At 46.0% G+C, this 16,758-nt stretch overlaps 1 protein-coding gene across 1 annotated transcript in view; it reads left to right on the forward strand.

Moving 5' to 3' along the window:
- Positions 1 to 16,758, forward strand: part of FAH (fumarylacetoacetate hydrolase) — a 301,255-nt gene that overhangs the window by 251,908 nt on the left and 32,589 nt on the right. Inside the window, exon 12 of the mRNA XM_085644709.1 lies at positions 9,834 to 9,935. Within this exon, the coding sequence (XP_085500835.1) occupies positions 9,834 to 9,935 (102 nt within the window). The remainder of the gene's footprint in view (positions 1 to 9,833; positions 9,936 to 16,758) is intronic.

Below are 16,758 nucleotides of genomic sequence, written 5' to 3' on the forward strand. Positions count from 1 at the left end.
CGGCCGCTGGGAAGATCTCATCTCTCTTCACCAAGCTGCCAAAGACTCCATCAGATGGTGGATGAAACGCTCCCATCTGCTTCACGGCGTCCTCTTCTATTAGATGCCTCAGACACAGACAGTGGTCACAGATGCCTCCATGCAGGGCTGGGGTGCTCATATGGACCAGCTTCAGGTACAAGGTCTCTGGTCCAATACCGAACAGAGTTATCACATAAACTTCTTGGAGCTACGAGCAGTCCATCTAGCTCTCAAATCCCTGTATCCGTCCCTCCAAACCAACCACGTGCAGATTCAGACAGACAACACAACAACTATGTTCTATCTGAACAAGCAAGGAGGCACGAGATCACGAGTCCTATCTCTGGAAGCTCAGTCCATTTGGCGATGGCTACTGGCGAGAGACCTTTCGATCATCGCTGTTCACCTGCCAGGGACCCTGAACGTCCAGGCAGACGGCCTCAGCAGAGACTTCGTCGAAGCGCACGACTGGGTGCTCAACGAAGACGTCGCTCAAGAGATCTTCCGGCAGTGGGGAGTACCGGACATAGATCTTTTCGCAGACGCGGCAAACAAAAAAAGCCCAGTCTTCGCCTCCAGGTTCCCCCAACAGGGATCTCAGGGGAACGCACTGTTGATCAGCTGGTCACGGACATTGCTATATGCTTTTCCTCCTCTCCCTCTCATCCCAGCTGTGATACAGAAATTCTACAGGATCAGAACGCGGATGATCCCGATAGCTCCCGAGTGGCCCCGTCAGTGGTGGTACCCAGATCTACTACAGCTGTCAGAGGTGCCACACCGGAGATTGCCTTGCCTGCCGAACTTACTGACCAAGGACCAGGGGAGAGTGTTCCATCCCAACCTCCCCTCTCTTCGCTTGACGGCATGGCTCCTGAATTCATCCAGTAAGGACATTTAGATCTTCCGGCGGACTGTATGAGCATCCTCCGGGAAGCAAAAAGGCCCTCCACTAGGAAGTCTTATGCCTTCAAGTAGAAGAGGTTCTACATTTGGTGTAGAGAATGCCCTTGATCCGATCCGGGGTCAAGAACAGGTTATTCTCCCCTACTTATTGCACATGGCAAAGTCTGGTTTAAAGTATACTTCCATCAGAGTCCACTTAGCTGCTATCACAGCTTATAGAACATCTCCTACCCAGGCCTCATTCTTCCAGATGCCGGTAGTCAAAGATTTCCTAGAAGGGCTTAAGAAAGTATTTCCACCAGTGAGGTCTCCTTCCCCCTCCCTGGGAACTCAACATTGTTCTCTCTAAGTTGATGGGAGCTCCTTTCGAGCCTATTTATAAGGCATCATTACCGCATCTGACCTGGAAGGCTGCCTTCTTAGTAGCCATCACTTCTGCCTGCAGGGTGAGTGAAATTCAGGCCCTCTGCTGCAAGGAACCTTATACTGTTTTCCATTCTAATAGAGTCGTACTATGTACTCATCCAAGCTTCCTGCCCATGTGGTCTCGAACATCCACATTAATCAGGTTATCACGTTGCCCACTTTTTTTCCTCAGCCAACCACTCTCCCGGAGAGAGCTTTACATTCTCTTGACCTTCCGAGGGTATTAAAATTTTATCTTGCTAGACCCTTTCGCTTAGAAAGTCTGACAGGCTCTTTGTTAATTACGGTCCAACGAATACCGGGCTGGCTGCCTCCAAGAGGTCCATTTCTAGATGGATTGTCTCATGTATAGCCTTGTCTTATCAGCGGTCTCACAAGGTTCTACAGGTTAGACCAAGAGCACACTCTACTAGAGGGAAAGCTTATACTGTAGCTCTCCTTCGCAATGTTCCCATGTCTGAAATTTGCAAAGCGGCTACATGGCGCTCCATACATACTTTTACACGCCATTATTGCCTACATTCAGACGCACAGGCCGACGCCCAGGTGGGGCAGGCCTCTTTGAGGAATTTGTTTGCATAACTGCTATGCTTATGTGATGTTAATGCATGTTCTAAATGCTATAGTGCTCGTCCGCGAGACTTTGGGTATGGGCTTGCTAGTCTATTCATAGATTATGACTATTGATGAGTATCCCCTGGATGAGAAGGATTAGTTACTTACCTGTAATCCTAGTTCTCATCCAGGGGTATACTCATCAAAGTCATAAGCGACCCACCCACCTCCCCGGACGAGCATTTTTCCTCAAGTTATCCAGTATTGGGGTATCTTTCATAGATTCACAGGCCTGAATCATTCCCCGTCGCCGAGGCGGGAGTCCCCGGTAAATAAAAAAGAACACCATCAAAAAGAACTGACCTAACTGTCACCTGTGGTGCATCATGGGAGCAAGGGGTCTCCTGCCGGTCTTAAAGGCACAGTCCCCTTACTCTAATGCCTTAAAGGCAAGGTGTCAGTTTTCTTTGTTTCTTGATACTCTACTGCAGCCTACAGGCAAGTGCCTGCAATTACAAGTTTGCTTTATGGCAATAAAGCATTGGTGTGTGACAATTGGATTGGTGCTTCCTTTTTTCCTTATGGGTTAGGGGGCACTACAATGCAAACCTATGTAATTTACAGCATTGCCATGTTTGAAACATTTTTAGGCTGCATGTATATGTTTTCACATATGCATATATATGTATTTTCTATATGCTTCGGAATCCCGCACGAGGGCGGGGATTATTCATAGATTATGACTTTGAGTATACCCCTGGATGAGAACTAGGATTACAGGTATATGATCAGGAGCGAAGACCACCTAGAACACTGGTCTTCAATCTTTGTTATGCCAAGCCCCCCCCCCCCCCCTGAAACATATGAAAGGGAAGATCGATAGAAAGGTAAGAAGGCTAGCTAAATCGTCGGTATTTTGGGATTTACACTGGGCAAAAGCCCCATCAAGGATCTCTAACCAAAGCCCCATTCAGATCTTCTCTGCAAAGCGCCATCCTGATCTGTAATTACAACGCCCTATCCTGAAAGCCCTGGAAATTTGCACCCAGACCCTAGCTTCTACATTTTCTGAATGCTTATGTGTCGCATTTCCATGGTTTCAGTGTGCTTAGGAGTGACATTCAATGACCAAATGTGCGACACTTAAAGTAAGACTTTCCCATGAACAAAAACAAGCAATGCAGTGCATGGAAAGAGCTAGATCTCAAAAATTGCACCCTTTTAAGCAATGAAAAGCATAAAAAAGTTCTAGAAACCGTTGAAAAACACCTGCAATGGAAGGTCACTAACCTACGACCCCTTAATGACCCGACCATAACAAAAAATTGGGTGACTAATTCCTTTTAGTGCTGTGATGCGGACACCAGCACTAAAATACTTTAGTTGAACCACCCATGCACAGTACTTGACAGGGCAACCAGACTCAAGTCAAGAATAACTTTATTCGGTTTAAATAAACCATAAAAATATAACATTCATACAAAATACATAAAATGTACATATTGAATTAGTACAATAAAATGTCACTTGACTGAAATATTCTAGTTTATCAAAGAAATTTAAAATACAAGATTCTAAAAATAAGACGCCAATTTTGTTTACATTTCGTACCGTATCCTTATTAAAAGTGCGACCCTAATAAAAGTAGTACTGCCGCTCAGATTGCTTCAGTGGACAAGGATAATAAAAAGATAAAACCCTCCTGGTAATTGCGTGGGCGGGTTTCTCTTAAAAGTGGGATAAGGAACCGCGCCCTTGGTTCCTTATAAAGTGTAAAGAATAGGGTAAAGTGCAAAGTGTTTTGTTGTGATAAGTTTATCGCAAGGGCAAGGAGTGAGGTTATTGCACCATCCGGCCTGTTTGGGAAAGGCCACTAAAGTGCAATGTGCAAAGCCGAAATCTAGTCAAAAGAAATCTGACCTGCACATTTGTGTTAAAAGACAAATAAAATTGTTGATATAAAAGGGGCGGATCGATGTGAGGTTGCAGCCCTGCTAGCTGCCGGCGATTGTCAAGCTCACCACAATATGCATTTTTATGATCGATTTCATACTTGTATCTATGCTGTTAAGATTATCGTAATAATGCCCTAGGCCTATTTCATTAAATTTTCCTTTCACATAGGAAAGCCATGGGATAGCCTAGGCATTATCCAGCATCATGCAATCCTTGATAATTTCTCGTGTGAGCTTTAGGCCTTCCGACAGCCAAACTTTGGCCCAGAAGATCAATGGGGCAATATTAATCCGATCAGCAATAAAATCTACCCCTACCTCAGATTGACAGAATGCTGTGGGGGCACTTATTGGGATAATCAACAATCTCTTTAAAAAAAGAAAAACAAAATTCTAGGGTCTGATGTTGTGTGCTTTTATAATCTCCCCATACTCCCGCCCCATATGTGGCAGTAGACAAATGTTTTGATTTATATAATGTTATCAATTCCGCTACTGGCTTACGGCCCAACTTACATGCAAAGCGGAAAAGACCTTCCACAGCATGGCTAGCGTTCTGCACCCTGGATATAATGAGATGTTGCCAGCTCAATTTGTTATTAAAAACTTTCCCCAGATGGTTGAAATTTGAGACCTTGTCAATTGTCTTACCCTTTACCATAAACTTTCTAGATTTAGTGTAGCTCGGTCCGCAGACCATAATGTAGGATTTGGTAAAATTAACCTTTAGATCCAGGGCTAGCATAAAATTAGTAAAAACATTCAGGGACTTCTGTAAACTATTAGCAGTTAAAGCCATTAAAACCGTGTCGTCCGCATATGACAACAGCGGAATCGGCTTGCCCTCTATTCTGGGGAAGTATAACTCCTGATCTTTTAGGGCTGATTCTAATTTGTAATTTGTATACAAGAGAAAGGGAGCCAATATGCACCCCCTGACGAACTCCCTCTGTAGAAACAATGGGCCTCGTCCTTTCTCCCCCAGGGCTGAATCGTATGGCTACGGTGGTGGATGCATGCAACCTACGCAATAGGGTAATAAGAGGCTCCTCAAAGCCCATTTCCCCCCGTCATGGACCACAGTTTGCCCCTATTAACCGTATCAAAAGCAATGGCCAAGTCCATGAAGGCACAATATATTGACCCCTTCCTTGCCTTCATGTACTTGCCCCTGATCAGTGCCAAGTTGAGGCACTGTTCGTTTGTCCCTATACCTCTTCGAAAGCCATATTGAGTTTTGGGACATTAGCCCTTTGGAGTCTGACCAGGTCTCAAGGCGCGCTGGGATCACCCTCCCCAGCACCTGAACCGTAGCGTCAATTAGGGAATTGGCCTATAACAAGCCGGATCTCCTTCTTTCCCTTTTTGTACACAGGGACAACTATTGCCTCTTTCCATGATGTTGGAATAGGACCAATTATTGCTGCTCTTAAGACGTTCGACAGGAGGGGTGCCAGGATTTGGAGATTACTTTTAAATAAATCAAGAGGTACCCCATCCTGCCCTGGGGCTTTTTGATGTATCCATTTCTTGAGGGCTTCCTCAACCTTACTCACTGAATGGGAAGCGCTAAAATGGTGTGCGGTCGTTGGATTTAGTGGGATCTCCTGACTTATTTCCTCACTAGTAATACCATTCGGGCTGAATATCTTGGTATAATGAGATTTCCACACATCCTTTGGTATTAGTGAGTCCAACCAGACTCATTCTTTAAAGTTCTCAACAAGACATCCTCTAGAAAGCCCACTATGGACCCCCTATGTAAAGCCATTCCTCAACTTTCTCTGAAAAGCATCACACAGATCCCACCTGTAAAAGCAGCACTCAGGCCTCTTTCTAGAAAGTACAATTCAGACATTCTTTACCAAGCCCCACGCAGAACTCACTTTGTAAGAAATCATTCCGTACCCCTTTTCATAGCACCACCAAACCTGCTAAAAACCCTAAACTAAAATTCCTCTTCAAAATACCCATCCAAAACACTTCTGCAAACTACCACTGGGTGTCTTTTTTTAAAACCACAACCAACCCCCATCTTCTGACTCCCATCCAGACCGTAGAAAATGTAAAGTGCGCAAAGCTCAGTTTCCCTGTCCACCCTTCGCTACTTACGAGTTTCCAAGACTGCTCCTGCCCTTCCTTACACAAATCCAAGCCATTCTCCGCACAAGCCAATCTGCCTTTAAACATAAGGCCAACAATGCTCAATGATGTTAACAGGCTTCAAAATGTTCTAATCAAAACCACTAGTGAGTCCAGACAGATGGGTCTTGCAGACGGGGGTGCACACACCCAGGCATTTTCATGCACACCTTATGGCGCTGTAGACATATTCAGGAATATTGGCGAAAGATACATGAAATCATTAGCACTACGCTGAAAATTGAGATCCAGCCAGAAGCCCCCAGATGCATCCTTAATATTTGGGAGCCGACAGACCTGAACCACCATGCCATGCAATGGGTTACACTTGGTTGCATGGTAGCAAAAAGAAATATAGCGCAACTCTGCTGGGCGACACATGCGCCCAAAATCGCTGACTGGAAGAAAGACCTTGATTGGTGCATGCACCGTGAGAAAACCGTATACATTGCTCGAGGCTGCCCCCGTAAGTGGTCCAAAGTGTGGGCCCCCTGGAACACATACCGTGGTAATATCTGTTCCCCACCCAGACTGTTGGAGGAAGATGTCTCCCTTGAAGTGTAATTCCTACTGTGCAAAATTCATGTATACTTAGGAACTTCTGTCTTGCTGCCGCCTATTGTATGATTCAGTGATACTAAGCCATGTTGTCGAATTGGTTTTAATAAAAAGATTTACAAAAAAAAAAAAACACTAGTGAGTGCTTTCTGGGGCTTCTGCTTGCCACTGGGGGGATGTAGACTGGCTTCCCCCATGAGATGACTCCACGCCCCCCAGGGGGCCACGCCCCACAGTTTGAAGACCGCTGAGACGGAGACGTTATGTTGCGATAAAGAGGAAGGAACTGCTGGTGACTAATTTACAGCCCACTAATTGAGACCAGCTGATGACAACATGTTGGCCATTGAGGGTGTGTGGCTGCATTTAAATCCCAGTTTCGGCACTACTAGCAACTAGAAAGTATGATGGGAGCAAGATGAAAGCCCAGGCCATGAGCTCCTTTGTCCAGCTGTTGTACCAGCAATTGCTGATTGACTGAAACGAGGGAGAAAAAAAAATTTAGATGAGTGTGTTACTATGATGTTTTAAATAGTCCAGATTCAGTTTCTTATATGGGGTTAGGTTTGCCAAAGAAAATAGGCTTTTATGGTGCCTTAACAGGATAAAGAGTGGTTCTTCTCCTGATCAGTGGATTTACGCTTGTTCCCCCTTTGCAACTAATTCTGGGCACATTTGCCTCCCGGCCGGCAGCAACTAGAGATGTTTGGGGCAAGATCCTGACTGAGGAGTAGACCATGTCCTGGACATCGTCCTAAAAAGTATGATTTGGGTCTCACAGGGGCCATTAAAGTTCGGCCCAAATATCTCCAGTAGATTCGTTAAGTACATGTCAGCATCTGAAATACTAACAAACCTTAAATGCAGAAGATGACCTTAAAGGAGAGGTAGAAGAAATGGTAGAGGAAGAAGAGTTTGTTCATTAGTGCTGCACTTTTGGCTCCTTTGTCAAGTTTGCTTTGGCGGTGCTTGATTTTATGCCTCCAGCATTGTCATCCTCTCTGGATGTTCAAGAGATAGTGTAGTGCCTGTAATGCTATCAACAGTGACACCATAGTAAGAAGCAGAGCAAAGGGGTGACAATATATTTTAGACGGATTTATATATGTGATATGTCTGCCCTCTCTGAGGAAATCCTAAATGATCCCATTTTGATTTGTGATACTTTAGATAAGAGTCAACAAAAACAGTTTGTGCTTGTAGTGATGCTAGAGTGCTTTTAACCGGGTCTACAGGGAAAGGTTGTATGAGACCTTGGTGTAAATGAGATTAATCACCTACTCTACACAGGCAGGTGAAACACAGAATCCGCTTTTGAAACACCATGTTTTGGTAAATGGCATTCTTTTTTAGCATTTAAGATCTAACGGGCACATAAAAACAGTCTTGGTCATCTGTACCTCTTTTATGCATTCATTGGGCCTCTTTTAGAAAAGCAAAAAGTGATGGGTTGAATGCAGGAATTAATCTCTACCACTGGTAGTTACTCACTTGGCCATTCCAGTCCATCATTTTTAGTCACTGTGCGACACTAGACTGGGACTAGTTGGATGCAAAATCAGACCTGGCTTCATACCGGTTTGGAATAGTCCAACCCGAACTGTCAGGCCAAGTCCTCTCCAGATGGGAATACAAGCAATGTCAGACAGGTGTAGGTCTTGATGGGCTTTATTACTGAGGTGCACCTTTAGTCCCCATTGCACCTTGGGCCCTTGGCACTTTGGGCTTCACTATTCCTATTGGAGCAGGACCAAGGCTGAGTTGCATAAGTTTGCTTCCTGTCTTGAGGGGCACAAACATGGACTGGAATGTAACCCAGACTATTGCCAGGGGAAGAGCGTAATCCATTTTGTTCACTCATCACTAAGCTGTGTTTCTTAGTGAGATGTCATAAGCGCTACAGGTATGCCCCAAAGTGGGTGCCTTGCTCACTGTACCTTAGGAATCAATTTGCAGATCACTGAGGAGGCCCAGTTAGGCTGAGACCATTCTGGGGTTGCTTGTGTTCCCATTCGGAAGGAACATTGCCTGGCAGTTTGGGCTGAACTCTTTTATAAGAGCCAAGACCACGGCGGATTTGCATAAGGTTGCTTCCTGTCTAGAGTGGCTCGGTGGGCAAAAAGATGGACTGGATTGTGGCCCAATGGCTAAGCATAATTACCACATGTCGCACACAACCAGGTTTTTTTAAGGTCCTGCTCACTGGCTCCCAAAGGAGATCTAAGACAGAGAGGTGAGCAGTTCCTGTGGAAAGGAACAAGCAGGGACAGGTAGGTATTTCTTTGTAATGCCCTCACACACCCCAAGGGATGTCATGCTTCATCATTTGGGCATTTGCCCCTCGTCGGGCTGGCGCTGCAATGCCCGACGGGCTCCCGGAACCGGGGCTCTTTATCGGGGATCTTTTGAAGAAGCCATTGGGTGCGTGTGGGTGTGGGGGTTGGGTAGTGCACGGGTACAGTGGGTTAAAAAGGTTCAGGGCGGTCCTACTCTAGTGAATTATTTTATTATTTAGGTAGCTCTTGCCTGATTAAAATAGTGAAAGAACCCTTGTGTTGGAGCAATGTTCCTAAAGGGCTAATGTGGTGTCAAAGGTCAACATGTTTCGTGCCCAAACTGCCCAGACCGGGTCAAGTGGCACTTCGTCAGGACCATAAACTAAAGGTAGTGTGTGCACTACCGTCTGGCCAATGAGGTTTGTGTGCCAGAGGCGATAGGGAGTATACTGACAAGCTAGTGCTGGGGTATACTTGGAGACCCCTAGCTAGCTAGTCCGGGCTGACGGGGGTAAACCGGAGCACATCGTTGCTCCGTTAATAGGTGTAGGCGGGCAACTAACCCCGGGGTCTCGAGCCTTGGGTAGGACGATCGCTAGTTGCCCAAATGATGAAGCATGACATCCCTTGGGGTGTGTGAGGGCATTACAAAGAAAGACCTGCCTGTCCCTGCTTGTTCCTTTCCCCAGGAACTGCTCACCTCTCTGTCTTTGACTTTTTGTCATTAGCCTGTATACCCAGCTGTATTCACTGAAGACCACTAAAATGGTCACTGAATGTCTGTGTAGGACTTCACACCGATATTGGGTAGTGGAGAAGAGGTGGGCGGTTCCTGGCTAATCCTACCATTGTTCTCTTCACCCTTCTCCCTCTTCAATAGTCCGGCTCTATCAGTATACCTGCTGCTCACTTATGTAATCCTGGAAGTCTATACACATTTCCTTCCCTCTCTCTGCCCGCCCCCTATTCACCCAATCTGTTCCTTTCTCCTCAGTACATGTACTGGACCATGAAGCAGCAGTTGGCCCATCACTCCAGCAATGGGTGTAACATTCGACCCGGAGATCTCCTGGCCTCAGGAACCATCAGCGGTCCGGTGAGTCTAGGTGGGATGGAGACGGTAGCCATGGAGCTCGGATGGAGTTGGGAGAGGCTGTAGAGTTGGAATGGAACTGGGGAAGACCTTGTGCTGATTGCTTGCCGATTGTGAATACCTCACAGAAGTGAAAAAATGCATCTACCATCATACTGCTTACACATAGATATACATCAGTATTATTTCACTCAACCTGCATACACACACACACACACACACACACACACACACACACATGTGGTGTATTGTCAGGCTACATTCTCCACATTTTGAGTATGTTCACTTTGGATTTCTGGTATTCGGCACATTGAGTATCGCATTTAGAGTTTTATGTGGTGTTACAAATGGTTCCCATATTGTGAGCATGTTCTTTTACACTGGGTGGTGACTGATCTTGAGGCTGCCAACCATACCCGATGAGGGTTGTGGTGCTTGTGGACAAGGATGTATTTTAGGACATAATGGTTTGAGAACTCAGAAACAAAAACGAGCTTCTAGTGAGGTTTGAGTGAACGGTGCTGTAGAAATAACCTCGCCAAGACCTGTAAAATGAGATCAGGAGCTACTTTGATATATGAATTATACCAAACATTGTATCTTTTATAGATTCACATGCTTGAATCTTCCCCGTCGTCATGCCCATTAGAATTCACTAGCTTTTAGCAACCTATTGTTATTGTTATAAAACATACAAACTCTAGCCAATCAGAGCGAAGACCATAGAGTCTCCTTCCCCTGAAGGGCCACCATACCTCAGATTTCTTACCACACGTCGTGTGTTAGGGCGTCTCCGTCTCCCTGAGCTCTGCTCAGTCAGTGTTTCTACTGTTGCCCTTTTGAACTCCAGCTAGCTTTTCATCTCTCCTCTTCATATTTCTTATGAGGTACAGGCCAGGAGTGTGAGTACCTATTTTCCTTCATAATGTCAGAGTCAAAAAGGGTTGTTTAGTCCCTGTAAGACTTGTGGAAAGTCCAGACTTTATTCTGAGGACCCACATAAGGAGTGTCTCAGTCTGTATCCAGACCACAAGCCCAGAGAATGCAAGTACTTTCGTACTTTCTCCTCAAAAACTCAAGGGCCGCAAGGGTAAGCTGCTTCTCTTGCTACAAAGGAAAAAAGCAGCCAAAGACTCTGACTCGGAGGACAAGCCTCATACCTCCTCCTGAAAGAGAAAAGAAGGGTCTTCCTCATTGCTTAAGGACCCTAAAAAATCCAGGTCTCAAAGTAAGGAGAGTATTGAGGAGCCTGGACCTCTTCTCCCCAGAGGTTGGGTTATGCTCCTCCATCGACGCCTCTGTCTCCTTCTGGAGATTCTTCTGTTGACAGAAAACACTTGTCGACAGCTCCGTCAATGAAGAAATCTCCGTCTATGGCCTCCGTCTCCACTGCAACTGGCGCTCCGTCTACAGTTTCATCAGCGACGCCTACTACTCTGACAGTCAAGACGATGGCTGTATCGATGACTGTATTGGTGGTATCACTGTTGTTGGCTGCGGTTAGGTCATCTCCGTCGGTGAGGGTTTCTCCGACGGTTCAGCAGGTTCGTACACTGTTGACGACTCTTCAAGTTCCGCAGCTGGTTGTACCATCAACGATCCCGTCCACAACCCCGTCGACGAGGGAAAAAGTCAGTATACTTTCAAAACTAATGCCTTCCCTCCTGCAGGACTTTTAAAAAATGTCTCCTCGTCCACCTACTTGTCTTCTGGATTTTCAGGAGTCTGAAGATGATGGTCCTTATGGTCCTGCTTACAGTCCTTCACAACTTGGGGTTAAGTGCCCGGTCTCTGCGGAAGAGGAGACTATGGATGATCCATCAACTTATTTGGAGGGCTACTATTCTTTCTGGATAGGGGGGGTCCCAGTTCCCAACGTTTGGAGGTGTTTCTGGAGCACTATCCTTATGAGGAACAGGAAGAACAAACTCAAGAACCCTCCATAAATATTCCAGTGTCCTTTGGTAACTGTTCTTCGTTAATGCTATAAGAGATTTCCTGAAGCGAATTCTGCTCCACAGCCGCCTCCCATTCAGGAGGCCCCCACTCCTGCGTCGCTGGCTGTTTCACCGTTGCAGAAAAGCAAGACCGTTCTGCCAACCTTGGAAATTCCTGCGCAAAGTCAGGATGACGATGACCAGCAACTAGAGGAGGGGGAATTGCAAATGAACCAGAATGTCCATGATGAGTGGGACAACTGTGGCCTCTACTCCACCTTCTCCTACTCCGCCTCCAGCTGACTCTCCGCCTGCAGATATTGGTGAATTCCAGGATCTGCTGGAACGAACTTCTAGGCGCTTTGACCTCCCTATGCTTGTCAAGCAGTCAGAATGCTTTTTATAAGATTTTCAGCCTACAATGCAGTGCTCCTCTCGATCCATTCCCATTGTAGATTTCTTATAGAAAGAAGGCCTGAAATTGATGAAGACGCCAGCTTCTATTCCGGCAGTGGTGCCGAAATTTGACAAAGTACAGGGCCCCCCCCCCCCCCGAGGACTCTCCTGCAAGCCTGATTGGATACCCCGACCTAATTCAGTCATTATGCAGGCGGCTCACAGGAGATCAAAGAACCCTTCCTCTCCGTGTGTGGCTCTGCCTGACAAGGAAGGGTGCCGATTGGACAACATCGGCAAAAGGTTCTCTGCTTTGGCGGCCACTGCCATCAGTGCCGCCAATGCCATGGCTATCCTCGGAAGGTATGACTGCCAGATGTGGTCTGACATCTCAGCCTTGCTGGAGTTCCTTCTGGAGGATAAGAAGAAAGAAGCAAAGGAGGTGCTGTTGGAAGGAGAGAGAGCCTCTTCCGAAATGATTGATGTGGCTCTGGACATTTCTTCAATGGCCTTCAGACAGATGACAAGAGCAGGGGTATTGAGATGTGAGGGGTGGCTAAAAGCAACAAGGTTCCATCCGGAAGTTCAGGCCAAGGTTTTGGACATGGCTGTCAACGGAGAATTTCTCTTTGGAAAATATGTGGATGAAGCGCTGCAGTTGATCAAATCGGATACTGAGACGGCGAAGTCTTTAACCAATCTGCAGCAAAAAAAGTTTGCTACCTTCTGGGGCAGAGTTAGCGGTCAATATCTCTCTCGCCCCCAGCTTCAGCAACGTTTTCAGCCATATTACCAACAGGGCTATCGTGCTCCGTACAATTCGCAGCCCTTTCGGCAGACCTCGACTCCAGCCTACTCTAGAGCAGCAGCACATCCACACCCACTATCAGGCGGAAGGGCTCACAACTCTAATAAGAGGCATTGAGGATCCGCAGGCCACTGCTACCGTAGTCCCACTTCAGTTTGGCCCCTATTGCGCAAAATTCTTCAGTCAATGGAAGCTCGGTCACACCCTGGAATTTGTTCTACAGCCCCCGAATTTGCTTCCGTGAAGCACCTCCCATCGTCATCTCCAAATCCACAAGAAGGAAATCCGATTGCTCCTTGCCAAGCAGGCAATCAAAGAGGTGCCACCGGATCAGCACAATCTGGGGTTTTATTCTCACTTCTTCTTGATCAAGAAAAAGACGGGAAAATGGAGACAGATAAATGGATCTGAGGTCATTGAACAAGTTCATCATATCTCAACACTTCGGAATGTTGTAGCTCCAGGAATTCTGCTTCTCGTGGATGTGGGGGACTATATGTCCTATTTGGATCTTCTGGACACGTATTTTCATGTTCCTATTCACCCAAAACATCGTCGTTTTCTCAGGTTCGAGGTGGCAGGGTGCCATTATCAATTCAGAGTACTGCCCTTCGGGTTAAAGTTGGCTCCAAGACTCTTCACCAAGTGCTTGGCACCAATAGCGGCTTTTCTACTGCGAGCCGGTCACCAGGTACTCCCTTATCTGGACGACTGGTTAGTCAAGGTTCCATCGCTCCAGGCTGCCAGAAGATCGACATATGCTTGTGTTCGGCTCTTTCACTCACTTGGGCTAAGAATCAACCGGGAAAAGTCCTCTCTGGCTCCCTCCAGGTCGATAGTATTTTTAGGAGCAACTCTGGGCACTATGCTCTCAACAGCATTTCCCACAAAAGAAAGTCTATTACGACTGCAGAAGACAGTGCTGGGTCTGTCCGCAAAAAAGTACGTTTCAGTAAGGACATACAAATCAATGTTAAGGATGATGCCATCCTGTATCTCGCTGATTCTGCACTGTCGCCTAAGGATGCGATAAGCCAAAGTTGGTTAGGACGTCGGACGCTTCCATGGACTGGTGGGGTGCCCACCTGCAAGACTTACAGATCCACGGAAGGTGGTCGGCTGAGGAAGCACTGTGTCACATAAACCTCTTGGAGCTAAAAGCGTTTTTTCTGGGCCTCCAAGCATTTCTGCCAAGAATCAGGAACTCCTCTATCCTGATTCGCATGGACAACACCACCATGTTCTATCTGCTGAAGCAAGGTGGAACAAAATCCCAGGCCCTCTCAATCCTGGCTCAGCAGATCTGGGAATAACTGATAGTCCACTGAATATCAATATAGGTTCAACATGTGCCAGTGGTCCAAAACGATTGGGCAGAGTCCCTCAGCAGGGACACAAAACAGTGTCACGAGCGAGAGCTAAACGACAAACAGCTACAGTTTTTTGCTATTGGGGGGTTTCCAACCCTACATCTGTTCGCTACGTCACTCAACAAAAAATGCAGATTTTACGCCAGCAGATTTCCTCAGGCAGGCTCTCTAGGAAATGCCTTCCACTTCTCTTGAGAGGGAACATTTGCCTACTCATTCCCTGCGTTTCCTCTCATTCTAATCGCCCCGGCATGGGCGCGACAGTACTGGTTCACAGAGCTGTATCGCCTATCAAGGAATTCTCCAATTCTGTTACAGCCAAAATAAAATCTTCTGTCCATGAACCAGGGTCAAGTGGTTCATCCTCAAATCCGTTCGCTACATTTGTCAGCTTGGCTCCTCATCACACAGAATTCAGACAACAAACGATTTCTGAGGAATGTCAAGCAATACTACAAAAATCCGGAGCTCCTTCTACCATCAAATGCTACTCGGCCAAGTGGAAAAGATTCTGTATTTGGTGTGCCGCAGATTCTTGCGATCCTCTCTCATCGCTGGAGAAAAAACAAGTTACTTACCTGTACACTATGGTTCTCCAGTATTGATATCTTTTATAGATTCACATGCGACCCTCCCTCCTCCCCTTTTCAGGTTCACCTTCCATACCTCTCTTATTGCCTTATGGTAATCGTGCTCGAAATCTGAGGTATGGTGGCCATGCAGGGGAAGGAGACTCTATGGTCTACTCTCCGATTGGCAAGAGTTTGGATGTTTTCTAACAATGGTAATAGTTTGCTAAAAGCTAGTGAATTCTTATGGGCATTTGAATGTTGAAGTTTTAATACTGCTATTTTACTGTTACCGTGGGACTCCCACCATGATGACTGGGATGATTCAAGCATGTGAATCTATAAAAGATATCCATACTGGAGAACCACAGTGTACAGGTAAGTAACTTGTTTTTTACACATGGTCTTCCATTGATCCTTCATGGAATGAGCTGTTAAAAACCTAGAACCCGATTTGCAGTGTGCGCAATATAACTCAAAACCATAAAAGACAAAATGTTAAGTTACTTGTAACCGCTACTGTTGGTTTGCAGCACTAAAAGATTGCTCATGAAGTACACACATTATAAGATGAAACAAACTATAATGATAATAAATCACACTGAACCTAACTCTACAACTGTAAATGCGTCACAAACCACAGCGGCACCCTCCGACAAGCAATTGCAGATGCTTTGCTAAAGACCATTAGCCATGTGGATGCAAGCAGGAGTAAAGTTCATTTAAAAGCAAAGTAAAAATAGGTTGCTGAGCTTGGGAGATTTGGGCATTTGTTGTAAACTGGTGATCATCTTAAGAGTGACCAAGAATGCAGTTTTCGTAATCTGTTGTAGAACGCATCATGAGTTTACACAGGCATCCTCCACCCTGCATGTTGCGTTAGCATCTAAACAGCTCCACGTTTGTGAATATGTACTCTGGTGCCTAGACACAGCAACTGTTGATACATTTCGATTCACAGGCTTGATCATAAAAAGAACAACGCAAAAAATTTCCTTTACCTGAGTAAAAGTATTGGTTGAGTAAACATCACCGTAAAACAGCACTGACAAAATGTCTAGTTTGCCTTAAGTTAAGATGTCCCTTTATTTGCCCAGGTTTGGTGGTGACCAGTGTAGTTTGGGTACTTGACGGTTTGATGCATGACTAGTTCCTGGACGACTTGGATCCCAATAGATACCTTATGTAAGGGGTGCAGGTCACCATTAGTGGATTAACAGTTGGAGTACACATTACTTTAGAAAGCTGTGGGTTATTTGTAATGGCAGAGAAATTCAGTACTCTCGAGTGATCTTTGTCTGGGCATGTTGCTTGGGAGCCAATCGATTTCCTTGACCTGGTTGGGGCAAAGAATCCCACTGGGCGCACCTTAGCTCTGACATGATGTAGCAACATATTTCTTGATTGCTTGGCCACAGTCCGTTCTTCAGAGTCTCTCGGTGCAGGTCATGCTGGTTTTAGAGGAACTCCACGGGATGCAGATTCTGTTATTAAGGTAGCGAATATTCGGCATTACCTGCAGCCCTAAAAATTGTGTCACATGGCACCCCTCAAAGTGTTGATGAGCTGCAGAATGGTGCATGCTTGTAGTCTTTCTGAGTAATCCTAGCTCATGCACCTGCTGTTGCACTCCTAAGTGTCCCCTTTGGCTGGAAACGGCCTTTACAATGCGGCTTTAAGCACACATGCCATTTCCCCGTAAGCTGAACAACGCTTGCCTTAACTACGTATATGCCTTAACCACGC

The sequence above is a fragment of the Triturus cristatus genome, chromosome 3_1 (genome assembly GCF_964204655.1).
Source record: "Triturus cristatus chromosome 3_1, aTriCri1.1, whole genome shotgun sequence".
NCBI lineage: Eukaryota > Metazoa > Chordata > Amphibia > Caudata > Salamandridae > Triturus > Triturus cristatus.